This window comes from Amblyomma mixtum, chromosome 10, assembly GCF_055824585.1.
Source record: "Amblyomma mixtum isolate Tamu chromosome 10, ASM5582458v1, whole genome shotgun sequence".
Classification (NCBI taxonomy): Eukaryota; Metazoa; Arthropoda; class Arachnida; order Ixodida; family Ixodidae; genus Amblyomma; species Amblyomma mixtum.
Window position 1 is genome coordinate 30,218,798 of NC_143021.1, and position 25,792 is coordinate 30,244,589.

A 25,792-nucleotide genomic window follows, 5' to 3' on the forward strand; every position below is an offset into this window, starting at 1 on the left:
GTGCTCACACTGTGGGGAGGTGTCTGACACTTACCACATGGTGTGGGCCTGCCAGCAGAACCCATCCCTACCCCCTATCCAAAACCCCACCCGAGAGGACTGGGAGGCGACCCTGTCCGGTTGCTGCACCCTCGAGGCCCAAAGGGCCTTAACGCAGCGCGCCCGGGCTGCGGCAAACGCCAATGGGGTACCTGACTAGGCATCCCACCTAGTGGTTGTAAGGGCGTGACCCTTCAAGTCACGACCCCCAACACCTCTCCATATGATTTAATAAATGTTTTCACCACCACCACCACCCGCGCGCCTTTCTGCGACCTTGGTCGCGGTGCGGGTGCATATTCCTAGGTAATGTTTTGGCATATATTTAAATGTGAATATCGGTGGGAAGTGTTTTTAGCGATGAATCGTTGGCCGGGATAGTGATGCCTAGCTCTCTGAGCATGTCTAGTCCGGCAGCTGCAGCGGTTAGTCAATAAACTGTGCTTGTAAGTGGGCCTCGCGAAGTTTTTGTAGGGTGTTATGCAATTACAGTTCGAGCACTTTCTCAATTCTAGTCTGTTTTGATAATTTAAGTGCTGCATTTCTTGCTTGCCGAAATACACAGTCTATTTTCTGGTCCTCACTGGTTTTCAGCCTGAGGTATGTCGTAGCAAATGAATCCGGTTTAGAGTATAGGCGTGCACTACGCGATGGGTGACCGCCTCTCTCTTTGCCCATGTGCGTGTGCTGTCACCCTTTTTATGAGTTGCTTGGTGGCTGCGACGGCCTTTTCAATCGCTTAACTGTGTCTGTTTTTTTTTTCATCGTGTTAAAGGAGCAGTCCTGGAATGCGGATGGTATAGACCTGGGGCACCTGTCTGCCCTGAATTCAGGTTTCTATGCAGGTTTGATATGTCCATTGCTTAGGAGGTATGACGAGTAATTCTGAATTTTCAGGCGAGCACGCTAGTTCGATTCTTGAGTGGAGTTTAGTAATGGTATCTGCTGCCGTTTGTAGCGTGCCCTCGATTTGACCGTCTCATCCGTATGTTGCCCGGAGTGCAATGTCATCAACGTATAAAGTATGACCAAGATGGGGGATTTTCTGTAATTGTGTAGCTAAGGGTATAAGTGTGGTGTTGAACACAAAAAAGAAAAGCATGGAGCCTTGCGGTGTGCCCAAATTGGTAGGTGTGTAGGGTGAGCTGTGGAGATTATCGATGTTACTGGCCGCGCTGATGCAGGGCGTCAAAGGGCCTGTATTCTGCTATTCGCGGTTAGGTGAAGACGTCAACTCACGTGCCACTGTCGCCTCGCTTATCAAGTAACGTGGCAGCAAAACATTAAGGGATTAGTCAATAAATTAGCTGACTGGTTTTGGCAAGGACAACGTCCAGGGTGAAGTGACAAGGGGGTCCGAGCGTTGCTGCTGTGGGAATATACTACTCCTGATAGGTGCAAGGAAGGTGTCGTCATAAATAAACAAATAAATTAGTGCGGACAGACAAACAGATATAAAAATATTGTCCTTCCTTACAAACACTTGTTAGTGTGGGCAGTAAAAAAAAGATTAATATTTCCCAGCCCGCAAAGGATGACATTCAAAAAAAAGGGTGAAGTGGGACTCTAAGAGGATTTTAAAAAATGATTGTTGATTTGAGTAGTTATGCCTAATGCGTATCAAGTGCGGGAGCACTTCGGTTTTCCTTGCAGGTCCAGTGTTTAAATCCAATGTTCATATATGATAGTTGTTCGAATAGCGATAGAAGCGTTTTCTGGCGTGCTAGTTGGTGACTGAAGTTCACCAATGGGATAGCGATAATAGGTTAATGCCCACATATACGAAACTGGTCGTTCTCTTCATTCATAGATCCAAGGGAGTCTTCCTACCACTCCTAATGCAGTGGTGCAGCGGCCAAGCGATGAGCCACTGCCCTTCTATGGCAGGTATTGCCGACGGTGGGACTAGGGTTGCTTGCGTTGAGCTGCGACCGAGGACGCTCTTCCCGAGCTGCTTCTCATGAGTAAATGAGCTGCAGCCTGACACGGTGGGCAGGTAGCTGAGTATAATATAGTATCTACCCACCACCCGGTAGGCAGATGAGCAGCATGCCGCAACACCTGCTCAAATAATCACACAACGGCTAAATGCGAGGAATAGCCACTGTAAACACTAGTGCGCTAAAATAAAATATCACGGCATTTGCAGCTGGGTATAACTGGATTAAACCAATAAAATGTTTAATGAAGCGGAATCGCTCTGATAAAGAATTTTACTTTGCAGCAAAATAGGGGTATCTAGTATCCGACCCTCCCACGGCCCCTGGAACGGGTCAGCTCCTCAACGTATATATTGTGGTTTAAACAGGTTTTAGGCAGCAAGAATACATGGAAGGAATACATAATGGCTAATAATAATGCAAAGACGAGATTACAATGACAGGAATACATAACAAGAATAATGATATATATATATATATATATATATATATATATATATATATATATATATATATATATATATATATATATATATATATATGATACACTATGATATATGATATATATGATTACACTTTACGTGCAATATACAGGCCACCAAATCTGAATTGCAGTGCATTTCTAGATGAGCTGCATACTTTTTTTCATAAATATATGAATGAGAAGAACTTCATCATTGCAGGGGATCTATACATAGACATTATGAAAGAGACAAAAGGTATCACAGCAGATTACCTCAATTTGCTGGCAGAATTTGGACTTGTGAATGTAATTAATGAATGCACGAGAGCGGAATACTTAGGTGCTGATATTACCAAGTCATGCACTGACCACATAATAAATCGTTTGCAAAACCAGCAGTATGTTTCGGGAGTTGTCAAGCAAAAACTAGCTGAACATTACTTTGTGACGGTTGCAATTCTCTCTGAGGATCATACAACTGATGGAGGTATTATTACAGGTTCTGTTCTAGATAACAGAAAAGTAGACCAATTAATTCGCAACGTTAACTGGAGTTCCTTTTAGATTTAGATCTTATCAGCTTATATAGAAAAATTATTGAAATCTTTCACAACATCTATGCACAGCCAACTAAATCTGTTAACATCAAAATAAGGAGACCAGATCAGAATTGTATAACTCATGAGTAGAGGCCGGATTTTTAGGCACTAAAAAACACGTTTTAGGCGCCATAAATAGGCGGCTAGAATTGCATTTTAGGCACCTAACGGAGAAAAATAGGCACTATAAACTTTATCAAAAGTGCACACAGTTCAAAACTTCAGCGCGCAATATCTGCCGTAAAATAAAACAAAAACACAGCAGGAATTATTTGGGACCTTAAGCAAGGTGCGAATATTAGAAGCCGTTTTTTTTGTTTGAGTCATTTGCTCTATGGTCTGAGTGCACGAATGCGTTTTCGTATGGTCGCACGACTTACAGCTGTCTTATGTGGCCTGCTCCACCAAGATTACCGCCAAATGCCACTTGATGAAGATGGCATGCGGCAGGGGCACAAGGAACGAAAATAAGGCAGGTTACCCAGGTGGAAATTTTATTCAGTTAAACTGTTTCCAGCAGGTTTATGGAACATTTTACAGTTGATTTCAATTAGAACCAATGGGAATTATTTGGACGAACCCATAACTTACTCCGTATACTTTCCGAAATGTGGTGCCATCTGGTCAACTACCAATTTAACAGCCAAAGTCATCAACAAGCTGCCACGTAAAATGGCAGAAAATAGGAAAAAGGTTGCTTCAATATTTTCGGCTGACGTGGTTGGTATTGTGTACACAGCCGGCGTAGGTGCAGTATTCACCACAGCCAACTGACGAGGTCATCTAATGTCACCACGTTTCTGTTCTACTCAAAACCAAAATGGATTCGAAACCAAGCAGAATCTGAAAGCAAAACCACAGCGTATTTCGGGCCCCTTTTCTGTAAAATAGGGCATTGTTAGGCACCGACGTCGGAAATAGGCATTTATAGGCACTAACACCCAAAATAGGCATTTATAGGCACTATAAAATGAGTATTAAACTTATTGTCAACACTTAATTCGTGCTCATATGTAAAAATGGTGCGCCTACGAAGCGTTGAAAAAAAATAGGCATTTGCCTAATATCCGATCTCTACTCATGAGATAGCAGAGTTGTGCATTGCGAAAGATAAAGCGTGGCAAAAATGTAGGAAGCAACCTGAAGATAAAGCTCGAAGAGATGAGTATCGCGCATTGCGGAATCAGGTAACGGCGAATTCAATGGCGTGTTTTTACACACAACAGAAAAATTGCGGAATATAGCTATCAGTAGGCCTGTACCACATCGCCTGAAGCGGACATGTGTGCATACTGCATATCTGCCACTGATATCAGTGGACGAGCTATGGAGCATTATGTGCAGAATGAAGCAGTTCAGGACACCTGGGTATTATGGCATTCGTCTGAGAGATCTTTGCAGAAACTTTGACGCTTTGAAAGAAGTGCTTATGAACATATTGAATGGTATATTCGAAACTGGTGACATCCCCGAAGAACTTAAAATATCTGTTGTCAGACCAATCTACAAACACGGGAAGAAAGGTGATTTTACAAATTATAGGCTGATCGCAATACTGCCATTAATAGCACATATTATGGAAAAGCATGTTGCATATGTTATGGAATCATTCTGTAAAAAATACTCTTTGAAGAATGCTGCGCAGTTTGGCTTCACAAGGAATAGAAGTACGACTACACTTCTTGAAGAATTTTCTGACTGTTTACAATGCACTAGAAAATAATCACATCGTGTTAGCCTTATTCCTGGACTTAACTAAGGCATTTGACACAATAGACCATAAACTACTGCTCGAAAAATTAGGCTCACTTGGGTTCCGCGCTCATTTTAACAAGTTTTTTGTCAATTATTTTACAGGTAGATTGCAGTGTGTGATGTTTGATAATACGCACGGAGATTTAAAAAAATGTTAAATTCGGTGTACCTGAAGAAGTACACTTGGCGCACTATTTAAAATATAAGTATCTGATTTGGGTTTCTTACAGCTTAAGTCAAATGTTTTACAATACGCTGACGACACAGCGCTAGCGCTTGAAGCTACTGGTTATCGTACAGGCGTGGAGTCATTTCAAACAGATATAAGTGAAGTCGTTGACTGCTTCTCGCAAAATTTCATTTTTTTAAACGTGAACAAATCAAAATTGGCATGCTCTAAAAACCCTCTCAAAATTGTTGCTTTCAACCAACCACTGTATCTTCATACATCCCATTGTTACCAGTGTAATTGTAAAGCTATGCAAATAGAGCGAACAGTTCTGTTCCACTTTGACCAACACCTTACATGGAGCGACCACATCGTCTACCTCGCTCGAAAGATAAGGGCCATTGCGGCTATGATGTATCAGCTCCGTGGTAAAGCTCCGCTCCATCTTAGGCAACTGATCTGTACAGCATTAGTAGAACCTGTTTTAAAGTACGGCATTACTCTATACGGTAACTGCTCCGAATACAAGAAAGAAGCATCAAATGTTATCCTAAAAAGAATAGTTAACACTATATCGTGCGGCACTAAACTACACTCGGTTGACATGAAAGAGAAATACGATGAGTTAGGCATCCTTCAAATTCGTGAACTTTTTCAATTTGTTGTGCTCACACGGTATTATTATTCAAATGAATATAAGACTCCCGTAAAAGAAAGATGTCACCTTGAGAAAAACGGAACGTTTTTTGAAGCCACGGGTTTGCACAAACTATGGTAAAAAGATGCGCAGTTATTATGTACCGGCTGTATTTAATGAAATTCCTGATGATCTATGTACAGCAAGTAACAAACGTTGGATGATGACTGACATGAGAATTTGGTGTGCAAATGTATTTCCCTGTGTATAGCTTGAGTTCTTTCGTATGTGCAATTTTGTGTTCAAATTTTTGTTTGTTTTTATTGTATATATGTTTTTTCTCTATGTTAGCATGAATGTTTACACAAGTAATGTATGCATATGGATGTATTTCTCCACCTGCTGCCTGATCAGCCAACAAGGAAAATGTGCTTAGGCAGATCAGAATTTATGAATGTGTAAGCCTACACACGAATAAAATTTTGATTTGATTTGATAGGAATAGATTATATATATATTTTTGGAAGGTTTCTGTATTAACATACTTCCCTAAGTTAAATTTGACATTGACAGGAATATACAATGACAGAGAAAAATTACGAGCAACTTTAGCGGCTAAAGTGGTGAAAGGCGAAAGCCTGAGTGCTGCGTTCTGCTACGCCATTGTTCACTGCACACTTTGTTGGCGCATTAATTAACTGCCAATTAATGACACGTAAGCTTCGCCTTTAAGAGTGGAATGCGACAGCGTGTTGCGGCGCTGCCACGGAGTCCAAGGAACGCCACCACCGGTTCGGCGCGATGCGTTGCCCTTTGAACGCAACGCTTTTTGAGGAAAGGTAATTTTGTAAGGGCTGTAATTCTGTGTCTGTGTCATCTCGGTGGACACCTCAGCCGCACGGTACAGGAAGGGAGGAAGTGTGAGTGAAAGAAGAAAGAGTGGCGGTAATGAAGAAAATGAAAATTGTATTTGAGGAAAAGAAATTACGCAGTAACTGTCTCACATATCTCAGTAGACACTAGTCGAAAATTGTATTTGAGGAAAGGAAGTGGCACAGTAACGGCCTCACATATTTCAGTGGACACCCGCCAAAATTCGAGCGCGGTGACGTCAAAATTTGGAGCAATCTGAAACACGGAAAAATACACCTTGCTCGTCGGTAAATTGGTTTTTGAGGAAAGGAAATGTCTCTCATATGTCGGTGGACACGTAAACCTCGCCGTAACGGGAAGGGAGGAAGATGGAAGTGAACGAAGACACCGTATTCACTAGACGCACCTTTGCTCATTCCTAACCATCGAGCTGGTATGGCGGAGTGGTAGCGTGCTCGACTCGCACTCCGGAAACCGGGGTTCGATTCCCAAGGTCGGCCAATTTCCTACTCGGTTTTATTTATTTATCAGGTCTGACTAGAAAGGTTAATTAGTTTAGTTTGTTAAGTAAGCAATTAACTAAACACAAACGTACTTGGAGCATCACTATACGATCCCTTTAATTGGTTGCATGGTTAGTGGCCAAAGTACAATTGGCCGTGTTTGAAATTCGCGCACTGTGACGCCACGGCTGTTTCCACCAATTGAAAAGCGTGAAATTTTTGTCGACAGCTCCTGCTTACAACTATGAGGCATTAAAGGCTTCCGCCTTAAAATTCCGCGTCGGAGTTCTTGCGCCCAGACTTGTAAACTACGCTGACGTCCAATTCTTGAAGCCTATGTTCCACCGAGCGAGGTGGCCGGAAGCGTCTTTCAGACTGTCAAGCCAGCCCAACGTGTGGCGATCTCTTACAGCCATAAAAGGCCTGCCTTACCCGCACGGTCGGGGCTTTTATGCAGCACACACTATTGTCTGCGCTATCCCTAGCGATAAGACCTGACTCGTCACTAGGTTGTAATGGTGTGTTTGAATTATCAACCACTGATAGGTTACTGAGTGGCATGATTGAGGCTTTGTTTAGGAAAGTCACCAATGGAAGATATATCGTTTCACACATGTCACATTGCTCCCTTCTGCCTGCCAGGTGCACTTGGAGAATTCCATCTGCGGTCGGGGCGAAGACATGCACAGTCTTCCTGACGGCCACTTTGATGTAGTTCTCATGACATTAGTGCTGTGCTCCGCCGATGACGGCCGCCTGCTGCTCCAGGAGGTCAAGAGAGTTCTGGCCAAGGTGCGTCTCTCCCACTATCGATAAAGAGTGCACCGGTTTCTTGTCACCTCTGAAACTTGGGACCCGCCTTTGTTCCTCAGTCTCTCACATACCATTCGGCCTCCCCCGCGGTGATCCTACGCTGTTGTGCCGCCTGTGGCTGGGAGTGGCGTTCACAAACGGCTATTCCAATCTCATTGCAATGGCAGACTCTCTAGCGTGTTGGCAGTGCGATTGCGATTAAACGATCGGGCACCTCCTCTGTGTCTGCTCTCGTCTTGAGCGAGAGCGCGGTTTCCTAACTGCTACTCTGCACCGCTTGTACTCGCGTCCTTTAACAGAGTCCAACGTTCTGGGGCCTTGGACACAACCTTCCTCACAAAGGAAAAAAGCGGTGAAAGCACTCCTTAGATTCTTAAGGGGTTCGGGGTTGTATTCTCGTCTATAACCTTTAAGTTTTCAGCGTGCGCCTTCTGTCCCCGTGACATAGTGGTCGCTGGACACTTGGAAAACTCATTTCATAGCCGCTATTTTTCCTTTTTTTCCTTTTATACCCCCCCCCCCCCCCCCAGCCCCAAAGTGTAGGGTAGCCTACTGGGCATCGCCTGGCATCGCCTGGCATCGCCTTTGCGTCCATTTCTTTTTCTCTCCCTCTCAGTCATAGGGACATTTCCTAGGCCATGGGTGCCAGAATTACGTTAAAAGCACATTAATTTCTCGTATGTAGTTCTAAAACAAGACCTGAATTTTCCGTATGTAGCTCTACAACAATAAATACTCATTTGCATGGAATGTTTTTCATCGATATTTTCATGAAAACTGTTGCGAAGCATTGTTTAACGAGAACAATTTGTACTGAGTGAGAAAAGTGCCACTGGGTGCCAGATGTTATTACTATAACAACGCCTAAGTGTAACGTAATTAATTTCAATAGGCAGCAAGTGCATCAGGGGATAGCGAAAGTGTGGTGACCGGATGTAATAAAGACTTTTCAGCAGATAACGCGACCACAGCTGGCGCAGTGTAGGGTTAACTGGAGGGATATAATAGGCCGTTTTCCTGCAGTGGGTATAGTTAAGCGTTAAAGTAATGAATGATCAGTAAAAATTAAAAGAAATATTCATGCGCGTTAGCACCTATTAAAATGCCCAATTTTATTGTAATGCCCCCACACGCATAAATCTGGCGATGTTCGGTGAGATAGCTGGCAGTGGTCGCTACCTGGTGCAGGAAAAAAATGTTCCCGAAAAAAACATCAGTGAAAAAAAAAGTCCTGAGGTGAAATGTCAATCAGAGAATGACAATTTAGGGGTCCTACTTGCAAAATGTTACCCTCTTTAGTGGACTTGGTAGGAAGACAGCGCCAAAAACGACAACCACAGGGGAGGACAAGACACAAAAGAACGCTTGTCCTCCCCTGTGGTGTCGTATTTTGCGCTGTCTTCCTACCAAGTATAAATTACCAGCTAGCCCAGCACCATGTTTAGTGGACTGTTCATTGACTTTGAGAATAGATTCAAGAATGAAGTATCTTGATAGTGCAGGTCATGCCAGGAAAAGCCAAACAGCAAAGCACTTCCTCCGGTATCTTCGCTGAAGGCTCCAACGACCTAGAAACGAGTTGACTTCAGCCGCTTTCTTTCCGCTGCCATCATTTTTTGATGGACGCCCCAGAGTGGCGCAGTGGTGGTGGTGTGAATGTACAAGCTAGATTAGAATTAAAGGGGCCTGTTATACACCTGAGCCCCTGTTTTAAATGATTGTGGCTGTAACTCTATTCCATATCGCCAGTGTCCTCTAAAAGTTTTAGGTTTCGTTTGTTTTATGGGGTTTAACGTCCCAAAGCGACTAAGGCTATGAGAGACGCCGTAGTGGAGGGCTCCGGAAATTTCGACCACCTGGGGTTCTTTAACGTGCACTGACATCGCACAGTACACGGGCCTCTAGAATTTCTCCTCCAAAGAAATTCAACCGCCGCGGCCGGGATCGAACCCGCGTCTTTCGGGTCAGCAGCCGAGCACCATAACCACTGAGCCACCGCGGCGATAGTTACACTGATCACTGATCAGTTCGGGACATCTCGGGGTATTCGATGACAGTCATTACGTTCGTCACAGCATCAGTGGAGGGGATGTACGCGACGAATAATTTCGTTGCTTAGTCACTTCCAAGCCTATAGGTGGAATCGCTGTGGCGTACAATGTTGCAGTGTTGTTGGCCCTATATCCATCAGTAGTGGCCGAGTGGACGCTCCAAATTGTAGAGAGATGAATGGGAAGCATTCGCAGAAAGTTACAGCGTATTAGCTCTTTTTGCCCGCCTGTAGTAACTGGAAACATATCGCGTACCGAAGCAGTCTAGTAATTCTCGGGAAGCTTCTAGTATTAGTCTCTTGGGGAAGGGTCCACAATTAAAGCACGACTGAAGATATTAGCACAGCACCAGTGCGGACAATTATCCAGTCCAGAGCGCACTGCATATCCTTACTACACGTAATGAAAGGCTGAGCACGAGACAAGGGGAAAGCTTGCGCCCATTAAAATCCGTTGGGTCCTTGGCGGCACTGGAGATCAAACCTCCCACTACCCGCATGCAAAGCGGATGGTGAAATCACAGAGGGCTATGGACATTTAGTGCCACTCGTCTGCGGGCGTTTTTAACTACTTCGAAAATGTGGACGTTTTTTCCGGGGCTTTTTTTTCTGGAACATCTCTTATCCGGACGTTTTTTCTGGAGATTTTCTGGAATCCGGGCGCTATCAGAGCTGCGACACGAAGACCATTCTCAGAGTATTTGACCCATGCTTATTGACTGATAATTTATCTCAGCTACTCTCTAGTCTGGGCTTTTTTTCCTGTGGTGAAACCTGTTTATCAGCCTTGCATTGACCCCCACCAAGGCCTGTACTTCGGCCCCAATGTTGTCGGAAAAAACTTGCTTCCCGGCATACCTGGGCCCCGAGCTTATTTCTGAAGAGTCGTGTGAATTTCAAGAGAAAACGCAGAGTTACGAACGTAGAGTTGACGGGCCCCCAACTATGAATGATGCGCATATAAACTATCTAGTGCCTTGAGTGAGAAATCTCTTGGTGCACGCTACATTTATACAGTGTATATAATGGAAATGAACAATATATAGAGCACCTGATGTCCCCTAAAGAAATATGCAATAATAGTCAATTATATTTGCTAGAAACAGCGGCTGGAATTAACTGTCTCAATTGAGTTGTGTTGTGTTGGGTTTTATGGCACATAGGCAGTGTCTCAATTGACTTTGCTTAAGAAGAAAAAAACAGGGCCGGAACGCCAAACGAGAAAGAGCATGGCGGCACAGTGTGCTGTGCTTACTAGCAACTCTTTAATTCTCCAGAAGAGGAAAATATGCTTCTAGAAAGCATCTAAACAACCAAAACAAGACCTTACAGCCAACTACGATACAGAAGGTGCAATAATTGGCGCTCTGCACAAGTAAAAAAAAAACTTAATTTTTTGTCAAGCAGTTTCACGAATGGCTTACTGACGCTTCTCTGGTCTCTCCGCTGAATCAAGTGACAGCAAGACATCCCTTAGACTCCTTGAGAGAGAAATAATTTATCTTTTCTGTTGACTTATGCAATGCATCTGCAGCCATTGCAGCTTCTGTATCAGGGTTTTCTACATTGTTTCTGTCTGCTCTATTAGGCGTTTTCCAGGCTATATATATAGAACTGCTGGCAGAATAAACGACAGTTGCTGGTTATCGCTTTGTGACGTCACCATCTTTATCGTCCCGTGTTTCTGCGCTGTTTTTCTTCTTAGGTACGATGTACACGCTTGCCCAAGGAGCTGTCCTAATAAAATCAACTTTGATAAGTCAGAAAATCATCCGAATGTGAAAAGAATATATATAGAACCCTATTTTAGCAGTGAATACCTTGACAGCTATATATTTTAAAAACTAGTTTAAAAAAATCTATCAATATTTCGAGTTTAAAACACTAGCTCCACTTCGGAGCCTGGCCAACGAGGGCTCAGAGATTTCATGCACTTGCTTGCGTCTTATTTCCTAACGACCCCTTAGACACATCTTTCGCTTGTGTAGGAAAACTGAGAAGCGGCCATAGATTTTCGAATAATTTCAGCACGGTTCAAAGTCGTTAAATTAAGTACACTGAGCTCTCTCTCTCTCTTAATGTTTCTTGAAACTGCGTATTACCCTTGCAATCAGCCAAGCTCTGACTGTACGCAGCTTGGTCGAGTATTGTCGCTGGCGTTACCTTCGCGGCCATGCCACATTAAGTGTGGGAGCACGAGCAACCTCACCATGCGAAAATTCAGGCGTCTGTCCCTAGCCTCGGAGAGTGAAGCCTTTAGACTTCAGACACACCATCCGCCAAACAAGTATACCCCCCCCCCCCCCCTTTCGATCCCTTTATCTAAGGGATGCCCGCCCAGCCAACGCAATCCTCGATCCACCTCCCCACCCCATCTCCTCTGCCCATCCACCGAACTGTACCTTCCGTAAACGCCACTGACCACACACCCACCTACCTGGAACCTGCACAAAACCTCCATCGTCCAACAAAGCAAGCGACAAGCGCTATTAAAAGCGTTGTTAAAAGTGCCGGTCCATTTCTCTGTGTCTTTCAGGTGCGCTGCTACCTAGTTACAATAAAGCCTAATAATCCGCTTTGTTGCGAATACCTGCAAAAGTGAATAAAAATTTGGAAACGGCAAGAAGTGGCTCCAGTTGCTACCAACCTTTCGTTTTACCATATGCTTATATACGATGTGTATTGCATGATTTACCTGCTTAACTGCAGGGTTATCACCTGTTCTCAAGCTAGTAAGAAACCGAAAACAATTTTCGTTGTTTTTTTACCTGGTTACTTCCTACCTGTTCCTTGTTTTATGCAGGAGTGATAATGTGAAATCTTCACTCGTTAACCTGATATTGCAGAGCATGATTTTTATTATGTAAACATCATAAGCAGCTTTTGAAGGTTTTCACTACTCTTCTCCGAAAGCTTTTTGCTCGTTTTGAGTCACTGAAAGTGAAGATTGACCTTAAAAAAACACTTTTTCCCCGGAATATTCGAAAACAAGCGTAATATACTTTATTGCACAAGCAATATTGACGCTTTATCTAAATTTGCGCCAAATATTTTTGTTGCCTACTGCTGGCAATTGTGCGTCACACAAATATGTTTCTTGCTTTCGAGTACACACTGAGAGATATTTGGAGTAGACACCTGCACTTACTGCTCTGTATGGTCATTTCTGAGACCACCAATTCCGACTTTATTATTACGCCATAGTTTATTTATTTCAGGTATTTATTATGCCCCTGAAATTCGTCTGGTCGGAGTTTAAAGGAACGAGAAGTACATGCGGTAAATGTTCACCGATAATACACTACAATCTACGTAAAACTTTTCCTTCGCGGATAAAGTTTGGCTTTGCACAATTCGCTCACCCTGGGTGTATTACTGAAAAATCGACTTAGCATTGATTACTTCCTGGAAGTTCGCCTCCAACGAAATATAATCTGTGAAATCTTACAGCCTAAGGCACCCCCCGAGAAACAGCGGAAGTCATCCATTGACATCAGGGCACTGTTTTCAGTTTAACACTCCTAACTTAGCTATGGGCGAAAATTCTATATCCGTGCTCTCTATTAATCGGAACAGCAGAACAAAATATGTCTTAGAAGCAATTCTGCAGAACACAGGTGTAATTTATGGACATCTTGCTAGCAATCTTTTTCAGCGCTGCCTTCATTAGCAACGTCCTGATTCAAGACTGAGGAGAGAGCGAGACAGCAAGAACAAATTTAGAGAAGTTGTTTGAATTTGCTGTCAGCTTAATATGGCCGCTTTGAGATTGAATGAAGGGAACAGGTACGTCTTGCACAGACGAAGTGGGGCTGCACATGAGTATGGTAATAAGAACTGTACTGAATAAGGAATAAGGAGAACTGTAGAAAAGGGCAAAAAGTTTCTTGATACAACCGCTCACTTCTATACTGCTTAAGACATTTACCATCATCATTTGCCTGACTACGCCCACTGCAGGTCAAAGGCCTCTTCCATGTCTCTCCAATTAACCCTGTTCTTTGCCAGTTGCGTCCACCATATCTCTACAAACTTCTTAAACTCAGCTGCCCGCCTAACCTTCTGCCACCCCTTGCTACGTTTGCTTACTCTTGGAATCCACTGAGTGACTTAGCAAGGCAATGTCATCACCGAGTAGCAAATTAGGTATTCTGCATTAACTCATCACCAACTCTTCCCATTTCAGGCCCCAGAATACTTCCTGCAAACAGGCGGTGAATAGCATTGGCGAGATCGTGTCTGTCTTCTGACACCATTCCATATTGGAATTTTATTGCTGACTTTATGGATGATTATGGTAGCTTTGCACTCGTTATAAATATCTTCCAATAATTTCACATAACAATCTTCCACACCCCCAATTCCGCAATGCCTGCACGACAGCGGAGGTTTCCACTTTGTCAAATGCTTTCTCTTAATCAATAAAGGCTAAATATTGTCACGGAACCAAGGCAGGAGACACCGTTCGCCAGGAGCGCTAACAGAATCAGCCCTCAGGGCGCGTGAGCCAACTCTCACCTCTTTTTCTTCTGTTGCCACCAGGGGCCACCTGCTGGCATTACTCCCCCTCCCGGAAAAAAAAAGAAAGGGAATGCGGAAAACCACTACGACGCCACGAGCTAACTGAAGCAAATAGGGGAATAACAATCGAAGGGGCAAAATGACAGGGGGAAAACGGGCCTTTGCGAAAAAAACAAAAACCGAAACAACTGTGGAAGCGCTGTCAGTGCGTGAAAAAGGGCTTCATACGCAGTACGTGCACTACTTCTGGCTGGGGTCGATGGCGCGCACTGTGCACAGAACCGTCGGGCAGAACTTCATAAGTCACATCTGTTATGCGACGCAACACTCTGTATGGGCCGAAGTAGCGGCATAGGAGTTTTTCCTACATGCCTGGGCGACGGACAGGGGTCCACACCCACACTTGGTCGTCCGGTTGGTACTCGACGTGGCGGTGTCGCTGGTTGTAGCGGCGTGCATCTGAGCCCTGTTGCCTCTTGATGTGCATGCGGGCGAGTTGGCGGGCTTCCTCCGCGTTTTGCAGGAATTCTTCGGCGTGTGGCGTGAGCGCCCGGTCGCCAGTAGTGCATGGAAACATGGCATCCAACATGGTGTGCACATCGCGCCCATAAACAAGGCGAAATGGCGTAAAGTGAGTGGTTTCTTGTACTGCCGTATTGTACGCGAAAGTCACGTATGGAAGGATCTCGTCCTAAGTCTTATGCTGGACGTCTACGTACATAGCGAGCGTGTCTGCTATAGTTTTGTTGAGTCTCTCGGTGAGCCCATTGGACTGCGGGTGGTAGGCAGTAGTTTTGCGATGGCTGGTATGGCTCAACTTGAATACCTCGTGCATGAGCTCCGCTGTGAAAGCCGTTCCCCCATCGGTGATTACGCTGGACGGGGCGCCGTGTCGCAGAACAATGCGATGCATGAAGAACTGCGCAACTTCAGACGATGTGCCACGCGGCACCGCTTTGGTTTCGGCATAGCGTGTCAGGTAGTCTGTGGCGACAATTATCCACTTATTGCCGGCCAACGATAGGGGGAATGGGCCGAGAAGATCCATGCCGACTTGGTCAAATGGCGTACGAGGAGGTGCAACTGTTTGGAGTAAACCCGCGGGCTTGAGGGGAGGCGACTTGCGGCGCCGGCACTGACGGCAACCTCGGACGTAGCGGCGGATGGTGGCAGCAAGTTTAGGCCAATAATAGGCCTTGCGTACTCGAGCGAGAGTGCGTGCAAACCCAAAGTCACCAGAGGTGGGCTCGTCGTGAGAGGCAAAAAGGATGTCGGCACGGAGGTCTGCCGGCACGACGAGGAGATAGGCGCGGTCGCCGTGGCTCGAGTTTTTCTTGAACAATATGTCATTGCGCATGCAAAAAGAGGAGAGGTTCCGGGAAAACTCCTGGGGTATGGTAGCAGTGCGGCCCTTCAAATGGTCAATGACGGGTCGTAAGGTGATGTCATCTCGCTGCCTCGCCATTACGTCGGAATCGCTGACCACTCCAAGGAAACGACTGTCGTCCTCTATGCTGTCATCAGCTGGGTCGACTGGTGCGCGGGAGAGCGTGTCGGCATCTTCGTGCTTGCGTCCAGATTTATAGGCTATGGTGTAGTCAAATTCCTGGCGGCGGAGGCTCCACCTTGCTAAGCGGCCCGATGGGTCCCGTAGATTGGCTAGCCAGCACAAGGAATGGTGGTCTGTGACGACTTTGAAATGGCGGCCGTAGAGGTAGGGTCGAAACTTCATCGTGGCCCACACAACCGCGAGGCACTCCTTCTCCGAGGTAGAGTAGTTAATTTCGGCGCGAGACAAAACGCGACTCGCATATGCAATCACGCGTTCCACGCCATCTTGGTGTTGGACTAAGACAGCCCCCAGGCCGATGTTGCTGGCGTCGGTGTGGATCTCGGTGGCAGCCTCCTCATCAAAGTGAGCAAGAACAGGGCTGCTGTGCAGGCGTCGGAGTAGCTCTATGAAAGCATCCCGTTGTTCGGTAGTCCACACGAACGGGGTATCGTCCCGTGTCAAACGGGTCAGGGGTTCGGCAAGTTGGGAGAAGGCGGCGATAAAGCGACGGTAGTAGGCGCACAGACCAAGGAAGCGTTTCAGCGCTTTCTTCGTGGTAGGAACCGGAAATTCGGCCACGGCGGCAGTTTTGTCGGGATGGGGTGGGACACCGGCGGCGCTCACAACGTGGCCTAGAAACTTCAGTTGTTCGTAGCCGAAGTGGCTTTTTCGGGCTTGAGCGTTAAATTGGCCGACCGAAGGGCATCTAATACAGTCCGCAAGCGTTTAAGATGTTCGTCAAAGGTTTCGGAGAATACGACCACGTCATCCAGGTAAACTAAACAAGTTTGCCATTTGAGACCAGCGAGAACTGTGTCCATCATTCTCTGAAACGTTGCCGGCGCTGAACAGAGGCAGAAGGGCAACACCTTAAATTCGTATAGACCGTCGGGAATAATGAAAGCTGTTTTTTCCCGGTCCCGTTCATCCACTTCAATCTGCCAGTAGCCGCTCTTTAAATCAATCGAGGAAAAATATTTGGCGCGGCGTAGGCGGTCGAGCGAGTCGTCTATGCGGGGCAGTGGGTATACGTCATTTTTAGTTATGGTGTTCAATTTACTGTAATCGACGCAAAAGCGCAGCGTTCCATCCTTATTCTTAACTAAAACAACAGGCGATGACCACGGACTCTGAGATGGTTGAATAATACCGTCAGTGAGCATCTCCTTCACTTGTGTTTGGATGGCCTCGCGTTCTTTAGGCGAAATACGGTACGGCTGTTGGCGTATGGGACGGGCATCTTCACTCGTGATGATGCGTTGTTTCGTAATGGCTGTCTGTTGAACTTTCGAAGAAGACGCAAAGCAGGCTGTGTATTGGTGTAGTAAGGTACGGAGAGCGCGGCGTTGAACCTGTGACAACCCTGAGCTGATGTCAATTTGATCGAGAGACATGTTCGGAGATTCCACGGCTGTGCACGCAAAACATTCCGAAACATCAGCTAATTGGTCGGCGAACGCGATCGCTGTGGCGCGGAAGAGGTGCCGAAGTTCGTGGGTGAAATTAGTAACCAGTAATTGGGTCCTACCATTGCGTATGTGGACGAGGCTTCGGGCCGTACAAATGCCGTGTATCAGCAACATTGAAATATTGCCTTCGGCGACTGCTGTTCCGTCACGGAGCCCATCGCAGTCGACAGTAACAAAAACGCTGGAGCGTGGCGGGATGAAAACACTCTCGGAGGAAATGCCAAGGGCGGAGCGACATGGGCGAGTGTGGGAAGTGTCATCGTCGTTGTCTGTCGAAAAAGTAACTGACGGAGATCGATGATGGCCCCATTTTCACGTAGAAAGTCAACGCCCAGGATCAGGTCACGAGAGCAATCACGGAGAACCAGGCAGCTGACAACGAACGTGGAGTTGCGGATCTGGACCCGAGCTGTACACTGGCCAAGCGGAGTGACGATGTGGCCGCCAGCCGTGCGGATCTGCGTGCCAGACCATGGTGTCGTAACTTTTTTGAGGAGAGCTGCCAATTTGTCGCTTAAAATGGAAAAAAAATGGAAAGAGGTTGGTTATATTCTCCGCATTTCTCTATCGCTTGATTAATAACGTGAATATGGTCTACTGTCGAGTATTCTTTACGAAAGCCTGCCTGATCATTTGGTTGATTGAAGTCTTGGGTTGTCCTGACTCTATTAGCGATTACCTTAGTAGGCAAATGACAGTAAGCTAATCAGTCTGTAATTTTTCAAGTCCTTGACGTCTCCTTCCTTATGAATGAATATAATATTTGCGTTCTTCGAAGATCCTGGTACGCCCGAGGTCACAAGGCATTGCGTATACAAGGAGGCAAGTTTAGCTAGGACATTCTCTCGTGCGTCCTTCAACAAATCCGCTCTTATCTGATCCACAACCAGCTGCTTTCCCCCTTTGCATTGCTCCTAAGGCTTCCTTTACTTGCTCCTTCGTTACTGGCGGGATGTCCCATTGCTGTGCTCTACTGCCTCTCTCGGTAACGTTCTAATTACATTCGGTACTGTATGGACTTGTGTAAAACTCTTCGGCTACTTTAGCTATCTTATCCATATTGCTAATGACATTGCCCTCTTTGTCTCTTAGTGCGTACATCTGGTTTTTACCTATACCTAGTTTTCTCTACTGCTTTTAGGCTACCTCCGTTCTTTAGAGTATGCTAGATTTTCTATATGTTGAACTTCCTTATGGCGGCTAACTTGCGCTTATTTATTAACTTCGATAGCTCTGCTAGTTCTATTCTGTCTGCGGAGTTAGATGTCCTCATGTTTCTTAATCAGACCTTTATTCTCCTGAGATAGCTTGCTGGTATCCTGTTGAACCATCCTGCCACCTTCTTCTGCGGCACACTACCGTTCACTGTTTCACCATTTCGGTCGTCTTCTTCAGTTGAAGCGAAAAATCTGTTCTACAGCGAAATCCTGAATTCCCTACCTTCCCTCTTACTGGTACCTCGTTAATACCCTGCTCCATCACTAGTTTCCTCCGTTCCCTCTTCAAATCTAAGCTAATACGAGACCTTACCATTCTGTAGTCGCTACAACGGACGTTTCCAGGGACCTCCAAACCCTCTGCGATGCCATGGTGAGCACACAGTATGAAGTCTATTTCATTTTTAGTCTCATCATAGGGGCTCTTTCACGTCTACTTCATCCTTGCTCGTTTGAGGAAGAAGGTATTCATGATCCGTAAATTACTTCTATCTGTTAACTCTACTAATAACTGTCCCATGCCATTCCTAGAACCTATTCCATAAACGCCTACCGCCTGGTCTCCAGCCTGCTTCTTGCCTACCTTCGCATTGAAGTCGCCCATAAGCACTGTGTACTGTGATTTTACTTTTGTAAGGAGAAGAAAGGGACGTCTCCGCGGTGCCGCACTTCGTCGTCATCGCTGGTGGTTCGGGCGCGAGTCTCGTGCTCGAGCTGCTTCCTTCGGCTGGTTCTGCCGTCTTGCTACGACCTGACCACTGCGTGCGTTGGTCGCCGTGACCAACTAATAAATCCACTCCTCACTTGGTGGAGATGCTGGGTGTCACCCAGACTTCGCGCACTTTTACGTGGGAAGCTCCCAGACACCCTTAGAACGTGCGGGGGTAGCGGTCTCGGACTCGAAGGAGATGCCCTCGACTCAGCGTGGCAAACTCAGCGGAGACCAGCTACCAAGTGACAAGAGGTTTTTGGCCGTTCGGTGCCCAGCTTTCGCTGGTCGCAAGCCAGAGAATGGGTCGGAGCCAAAGGTTCACAAAACAAAACAAAGTTTGTGCAGCAAAGATACGATACAGAGGATTACACAATCACTAGTACAAGCACATACAAAGTGATTAACAAACGATGCAACTCGTGCAAAGTTAAATTAGAGAGAGAATGCAATACAGAGGCAATATTGCAACTAAAGTGCTCTAACACAAGAGAGAGAGGTAAACAAAGAAAACACAATTTGTTCACCGGGCACTGCGGCAGTCCGACGACCAGAGTTCCACGACGATGCCTCCCCGCAGACTGGCGAACGTTGCCTCGTTGGTCCGTGGCTGGCCGAGTGGTGTTTTCCCCGGGAGTCGAACGGTCGCGCTTCTCCGAAGCTTAAACGGCGGTCCGGACTGCCTGATAGTTGTTGTTGTTGTTGTGACTGAGAGAAGGATGAAAAGGAAATTGCACGGGCCTGCTACTGGCTCTAGACAAGCCACCACCGCTGCCACGTGCAGATAGAGGAGAGGTAAGAGATCAGAGGAAAGAGAAAAAGGCAAGAACAGACGCGCGTCGCAGCAACAACTGCGTCCGCCGGAGCGGACGCTGCTGAAAAAATCGGATAAGCGGCCGAAGCCGCGCTCGCCGAAGCGAGGACAGATACTCCTTTGCTATTGTCAGCGTCCTTCTTTTATAGGCTCGCTCTCACGTCTGTTTGTTGTATGCGCCAAAGTAGGCGCGCACATACAGCAGTATCTCCCGTGTAGTTTCCCTTCCTTTCTCTCGCCGGCCGCGCGTCCTCATTGGTTAAAGTCAGGAGTCGTTTCGCGAAGGTTCCAGCGCGTTCTAGCGTGGCGCCGTCGTGGCGGCGTAGCCGACGTCCGAGTGCAGAGGAGGGGGACGTGACTTAGTGCACGCAAGGCTACGCCCTTTTCCTCCGGTCAGCAGTAGAACCGACTCGCATGTTCGAGAATCTTCGGCGTGGATGACTCATTCCTTCGGCGCACGCCGTGGCGATGGAGAGAGAGGCACGCGCTCGGCGGGGGCTTTCCTTCTCTCCCGTTGGGCTCGCGCCGGCGAGACGCCGTGCGCGCGGCGGTTTTTCGTTGTTCGTTTCTAAAATGCGCCCAAGTTTGTGACACTGGGTAAGCCACAACTTCGGCGTAGGTGCGAGGCGCCGCCACAATGGGGTGCGGCGCGAAGGCGTCAGGATAACTCAGCGGCGCAGCACTGGGGGCAGGTGGAGTTAGGGCAGCCTCAGAAAGCGCCATCCGGGCAGCGACAGGAGCTGGAGGATGGCCGGAAGGAAGAGCTTCCGAAACCTGTCGCTGGATTTCATATCTGAGCTGCGGTGCCAGACATGATGATGGTTCGGCTAGTGAGAGTAGGAGAGATAGCTGGCGGGCAACCTCCTCGCGGACAAATTTCTTGATTTCGGCGTAGAGGTATGAGGAGCCGGGGTCCGCGGCCAGTCCAGTGAGAGACGCGTCAGCAGTGTGGCGAACTAAAACGCGTTGCTTCCAAAGCTCGTCGAAGCTTTAGCAAAGTTCGTATACCATTGCGATGGTGGTCGGACTCTTAGCCACGAGCACGTTGAAGGCGCCATCATCGATGCCCTTCACGACGTGGCGAATTTTATCTTCCTTCGTCATACATGGCTTCACTCGTTTACATAAATCGACTATGTCCTCGATGTAACTGGTGAAACTTTCACCGGTCCTCTGCGCTGAACAGCGTCACCGGTCCTCTGCGCTGAACAGCGTCACCGGTCCTCTGCGCTGAACAGCGTCTGAACGGAGACGCTGTTCAGCGCGAAGTTTGCGTACGGCAGGGCGGCAGAATACTTCGGCAAACGTAGTTTTGAACAAGGACCAGGTGGTGATGTTCGACTCGTGGTTCCGATACCGGAGGTTGGCGATGTCAGCAAGATAAAATAGGATGTTGTTAAGCTTCAGTGCGTCGTCCCACTTGTTGTGCCGGCTCACTCGTTCGTAGGCTGACAACCAATCTTCCACATCTTGATCGCAGCTGCCAATAAAGATAGCAAGGTCGCGTTCACGTGAGGGACCAGAACAGGTGACAGGTGGAAGCAGGTCGCAGGAAGCAGGAAGCAGGGTCGGGGGCTGCTGGCTTGGGTCCTCCATGGGGACGGACACCGTGCGACTACTGCCTACCATCCGCAAACAAATGGCCTCACGGAGCGATTCAATCGCACGCTGGGCGGCATGCTCGCAATGTACGTTGCGTCTGACCATTCCAACTGGGATCAGGTACTTCCGTTTGTGACATTTGTCTATAATACCGCCCATCAAGCGACGACAGGTTTCTCCCCTTTCTTCCTCTTATACGGCCGTGAACCGTCCTGTACCATAGACACCATTTTACTCTACCGACCAGATCCGTCTGAATACACAACTATCTCCGACATTGCCCACTAGGCTGAAGAGTGCCGTCAGCTGGCCCGCACCTTTACTTCCGACACACAAGGATACCGCAAAGACGTGCACGACAATGCCAGGCCTGCTCCGACGTTATGCACTGACTCTCTTGTTTGGCTTTGGTTTCCTGCCGACAGCAAGTTCTCCATCAAGTAGCATGGCCCTTATCACGTTATTCAACGCACGTCTCCTGTCAACTACCTCATTGAGCCAGTTACTCCTTCCTCGAACCACCGCCGTCGCGGTCGCGAGGTCGTCCACGTTAGCCGCCTCAAGCCGTACTACAACCCGCCTGTCGTTTCTTCGCCGTAAGTCGCCAGGATGGCTATTCCTTCTCGCCGGGGCCATTGTAAGAAGAAGAAGAGGACGTGTCCGAGGTGCCGCACTTCGTCGTCATTGCTGGTGGTTCGGGCGCGAGTCTCGTGCTGGAGCTGCTTCCTTTTTTTTTTTATTCGAGCTGTTTGCCATCAGGCATAATGAAAAAGGAAAGAAAGTTGTAAAAAGGAGTGCAAACAAGCCTCGCTTAAAAAGCGGCAAAAGTTCGTGATATAGCGATTATCTAGAATCCACTTGGTATAGTCGTCTGCAACGTCCCATCGCAGGCCAACCTTAGTAAACGTCGTCTCACGGAAGCTGTAGCCGGGCAAGTCCACAGCAAGTGTTTTTCATCACACTGGTCGGGCGCAGCACCACAATGGGGACACTTGTCTGTCACTTCGTAACGTTTGCCACGCCACCCATGACGCACAGAAGGAGTCAGAGCCGCTCCTGCCCGAATCCGGCGCACAGATACCTCCTCCTCCCGAGTGAGACTCCGGGGGAGAGGGTACGAACACGGAGGAATTAGAGCGCGTGTTCGCTGACGCAAAGACTGTTTCTCGGAAACATGGGACAGGAACGGATCTGAGGGAAGAGGGGAAGGTGGCGGGATATCGGATGTGTCAAGGTGTGTCATTGCATGCACATGAATATTATGCGGATCCTGGGCATGCCCGCGAATCCAGTGTATACGCACAGGACAGGGGTATTTTGTGCAAAGTTGGTGAATGGATTGTGTAACTTGGAATGTGTGCCGGACAGCCTTAAGCTGCTTAAGGGCGGCAAGGGAGTCGGTGTAAATGTGTACAATATCGAAAGAAGGTACGAGTGGAAGGGAAGCAATGGCATTGTGTATCGCCTGAAGCTCCAAGGCCAGGGGGGAGCAAGTATCCGTGCTATATGTAGCGCGGGAGTTGAGATGAGGATATGAGGGACTGTAAACTGCAGTAACTCCCTGCACTGCTGTGTGTGATGCATCGCTGTATATTATGCACCCTGAAGGAAGATGGGCGGCTGATATCGGCTTCCTTCGGCTGGTTCTGCCGTCTTGCTACGACCTGACCACTGCGTGCGTTGGTCGCCGTGACCCACTAATAAATCCACTCTTCACTTTGTTCATTCCAAATTCCACATTTTCACGGAAGCATTCAACGACCTGCTCATCATGCCTTGATGTAGGTGCTTAGCCCTGCACCACCTTCAGCTTGTACCTCTTCACCACCTTCAGCTTGTAAGCCTAATTATGACAGCTGCCGCCCTCTTGTTAAGACTATAAAACTCATCTATGTTGCCAGCTATATCTTGATTAATGAGGAATCCCAGAACTTGTTTTCGTCTGTCTGCTAATCCACGACAACATAGTACGGGTCCGCCCTTTAGAACTTGATACGCCTCATCTGGCCTCCTAACCTCCCTAAGCACTGTGACATCCCATTTAATACCCGCTAATTCCTCCAACAGCACTGCTAAGCTAGCCTCACTGGATATGGTTCTAGTGTTAAACGTTGCGAGGTCCAGTTTTCAATGGCGGCCTGTCCGGATCCAGAGATCATTAGTACTCTCTGCTGCGTCACAGTTCTGGCCGCCGCCTTGGTCAGTTGCTCCGCAGCAGCTGGGGACTGAGGGCCGAGGGTTAATTGGGTTGTTCATAGAAGCTTGCGGGCAAGTACTACACAAGGGTGGCCAAATCCTGTTCTGCTGAGGAAGTGCCTTCTCGGTTCCTGTCACCAAGATCAGGCCGCACTCCAGGCCTGATCAATTAGTCAAAAGCACAAAAGTGTTCATAAAAATTGAATTATATATTCGATACGAATCAACCGGAGAAAAAGTAGTACAATTACACTTTTTTCAAATAAACTTGTTTCTAGCACAATTCAAACTCAAAAATAGAGCGTGAATGCTACCGATCGCATTTCAAATATAATAAACTATGAAACGAAGGGTCGTATATATACGCGAATAATAGTAAATGAATGACATTCACTTAAAAAAAGTAACATTTTGCTTTGAGGTTCCATAATTTACGACGCTGTTTTAGAGTGCGCCATTGGAATGTAAACCTCTGAGCTGAAACTCGAAAGCGAAAAACACTGCAGCGATTCGCGCGGCCAGCACCAGCGAAATGCCGATTTTGACGAAGTGTGCCCAGCATGCGCTAGAGAGCACGCCTGTGACTGTGGCCTCGGCCGGACGCTGGTGCTGACTCGCGGGTATCTACGTCATCCACTTCCCTAATATATGGGACCGTGCTTGCTTCCTAGGCGGCGTCCATAACATCACTCATTATGGCACAATACGTATCCTTATAGTAGATGTCCAGCATTTGACTTGAGCGCAGCGATGATCGGTGGAATATATATAATCCAGGCGTCCAGGCTGTACAAAGCGCAAGAGTCTTATGCGGGGTTTCTAAGCTTTCATCTGTCTACCGAACTGCAGGGCGGACGGCTGATATTCGCCGAGCATGTGGCCCATCCGTATGGAACCTTAGCAAGACGGCTCCAGGACCTGACGACCTTCTTCTCGAGACCTGTCGCGTGTGGCTGCCGCCAGAACCTTGAGACATGGCGTATCTTCAATGACGGCGGTTTTCAGAAACTGCTCATGAAAGAAGTTCACCTGAATATGCCCTTGCCATTCAGTCGCTACGTGTACGGCTTCGCCGAGAAATGAGGGCGGAAACAACACCAGGCCGCCGCGGTGGCTCAGTGGTTAATGCGGTTGTCTACCGAGCCTGAGTACCCGGGTTCGAACCCGACCACGGTGGCCTCGTTTCGATGGAGGCGGAACGTAATAAGCGCCCGTGGTGGTGGTGGTGAAAAACGTTTTTAATATTCAGAGAGTTTGAGGGTCAGAAGACCCCGCTACATGGTCGGTATCCTTAGTCCCGGACTCCGCACGACGAGGCTACGTCTCGCGAACACTTTACTAGAGCCCTTTGGGAGTACAGTGTATAGCAGCAAAAGGAGTTGAGGAGAGCAGTCTCGCATGCCTCTCGGGGGGGGGGGGGGGGGGGAGGTGAGTACATGCCCACACCATGTGAAGGATATCGCAGATCTCTCCACAGTGCGGGCAGCGTCCATCTACGTTCGTGTCGAACTGTTTGGCGCCAGCAGGACATATAAGAGGTCCTGTCTGCAGGCGCCGCAGAGTTCACTCCTCCGCCTTTTTTCATCCCCTTGGCAGGTATCGCATAGAAGCGGTGGCTGTCGCAGTAATGAATTAAGATTTCGTGGAACCGCAGAAGCGGTTTAAGAGCTTGTGAGCCAGGAGAGCTAGGATGAGGAGCCCGGTGGGTGAGCGTTCGGGCAGCCACATCAGCTGCCTCGTTACCTCGTAGACCCTGGTGGCCAGGAGCCCAGATTACGTTTGTGCGAATTGGATCAGCGGGAGCCAGTCTTAGAACTTGAGAAGCAAGAGGTGATAGTGTTCACCCCTGAAAGATAGTGTTCACAGGCCCG

General features: G+C 47.5%; 1 protein-coding gene across 1 annotated transcript; it reads left to right on the forward strand.

The window, feature by feature from the left end:
* Positions 1–7,659: 7,659 nt before the first annotated feature.
* Positions 7,660–25,004, forward strand: LOC149325505 (thiol S-methyltransferase TMT1B-like). The gene is made up of 2 exons (XM_089564311.1): positions 7,660–7,770; positions 24,771–25,004. The coding sequence occupies exons 1-2, from the start codon at positions 7,660–7,662 to the stop codon at positions 25,002–25,004; spliced, it is 345 nt and encodes a 114-aa protein (XP_089420437.1).
* Positions 25,005–25,792: the final 788 nt, after the last annotated feature.

Bases quoted from the DNA above. Each gene is read 5' to 3' on its own strand.
- LOC149325505 (XM_089564311.1), top strand. From the start codon at position 7,660: ATGCACAGTCTTCCTGACGGCCACTTTGATGTAGTTCTCATGACATTA. The intron at 7,771-24,770 runs GTGCGTCTCTCC...ACCGAACTGCAG, and splicing joins TCAAGAGAGTTCTGGCCAAG to GGCGGACGGCTGATATTCGC.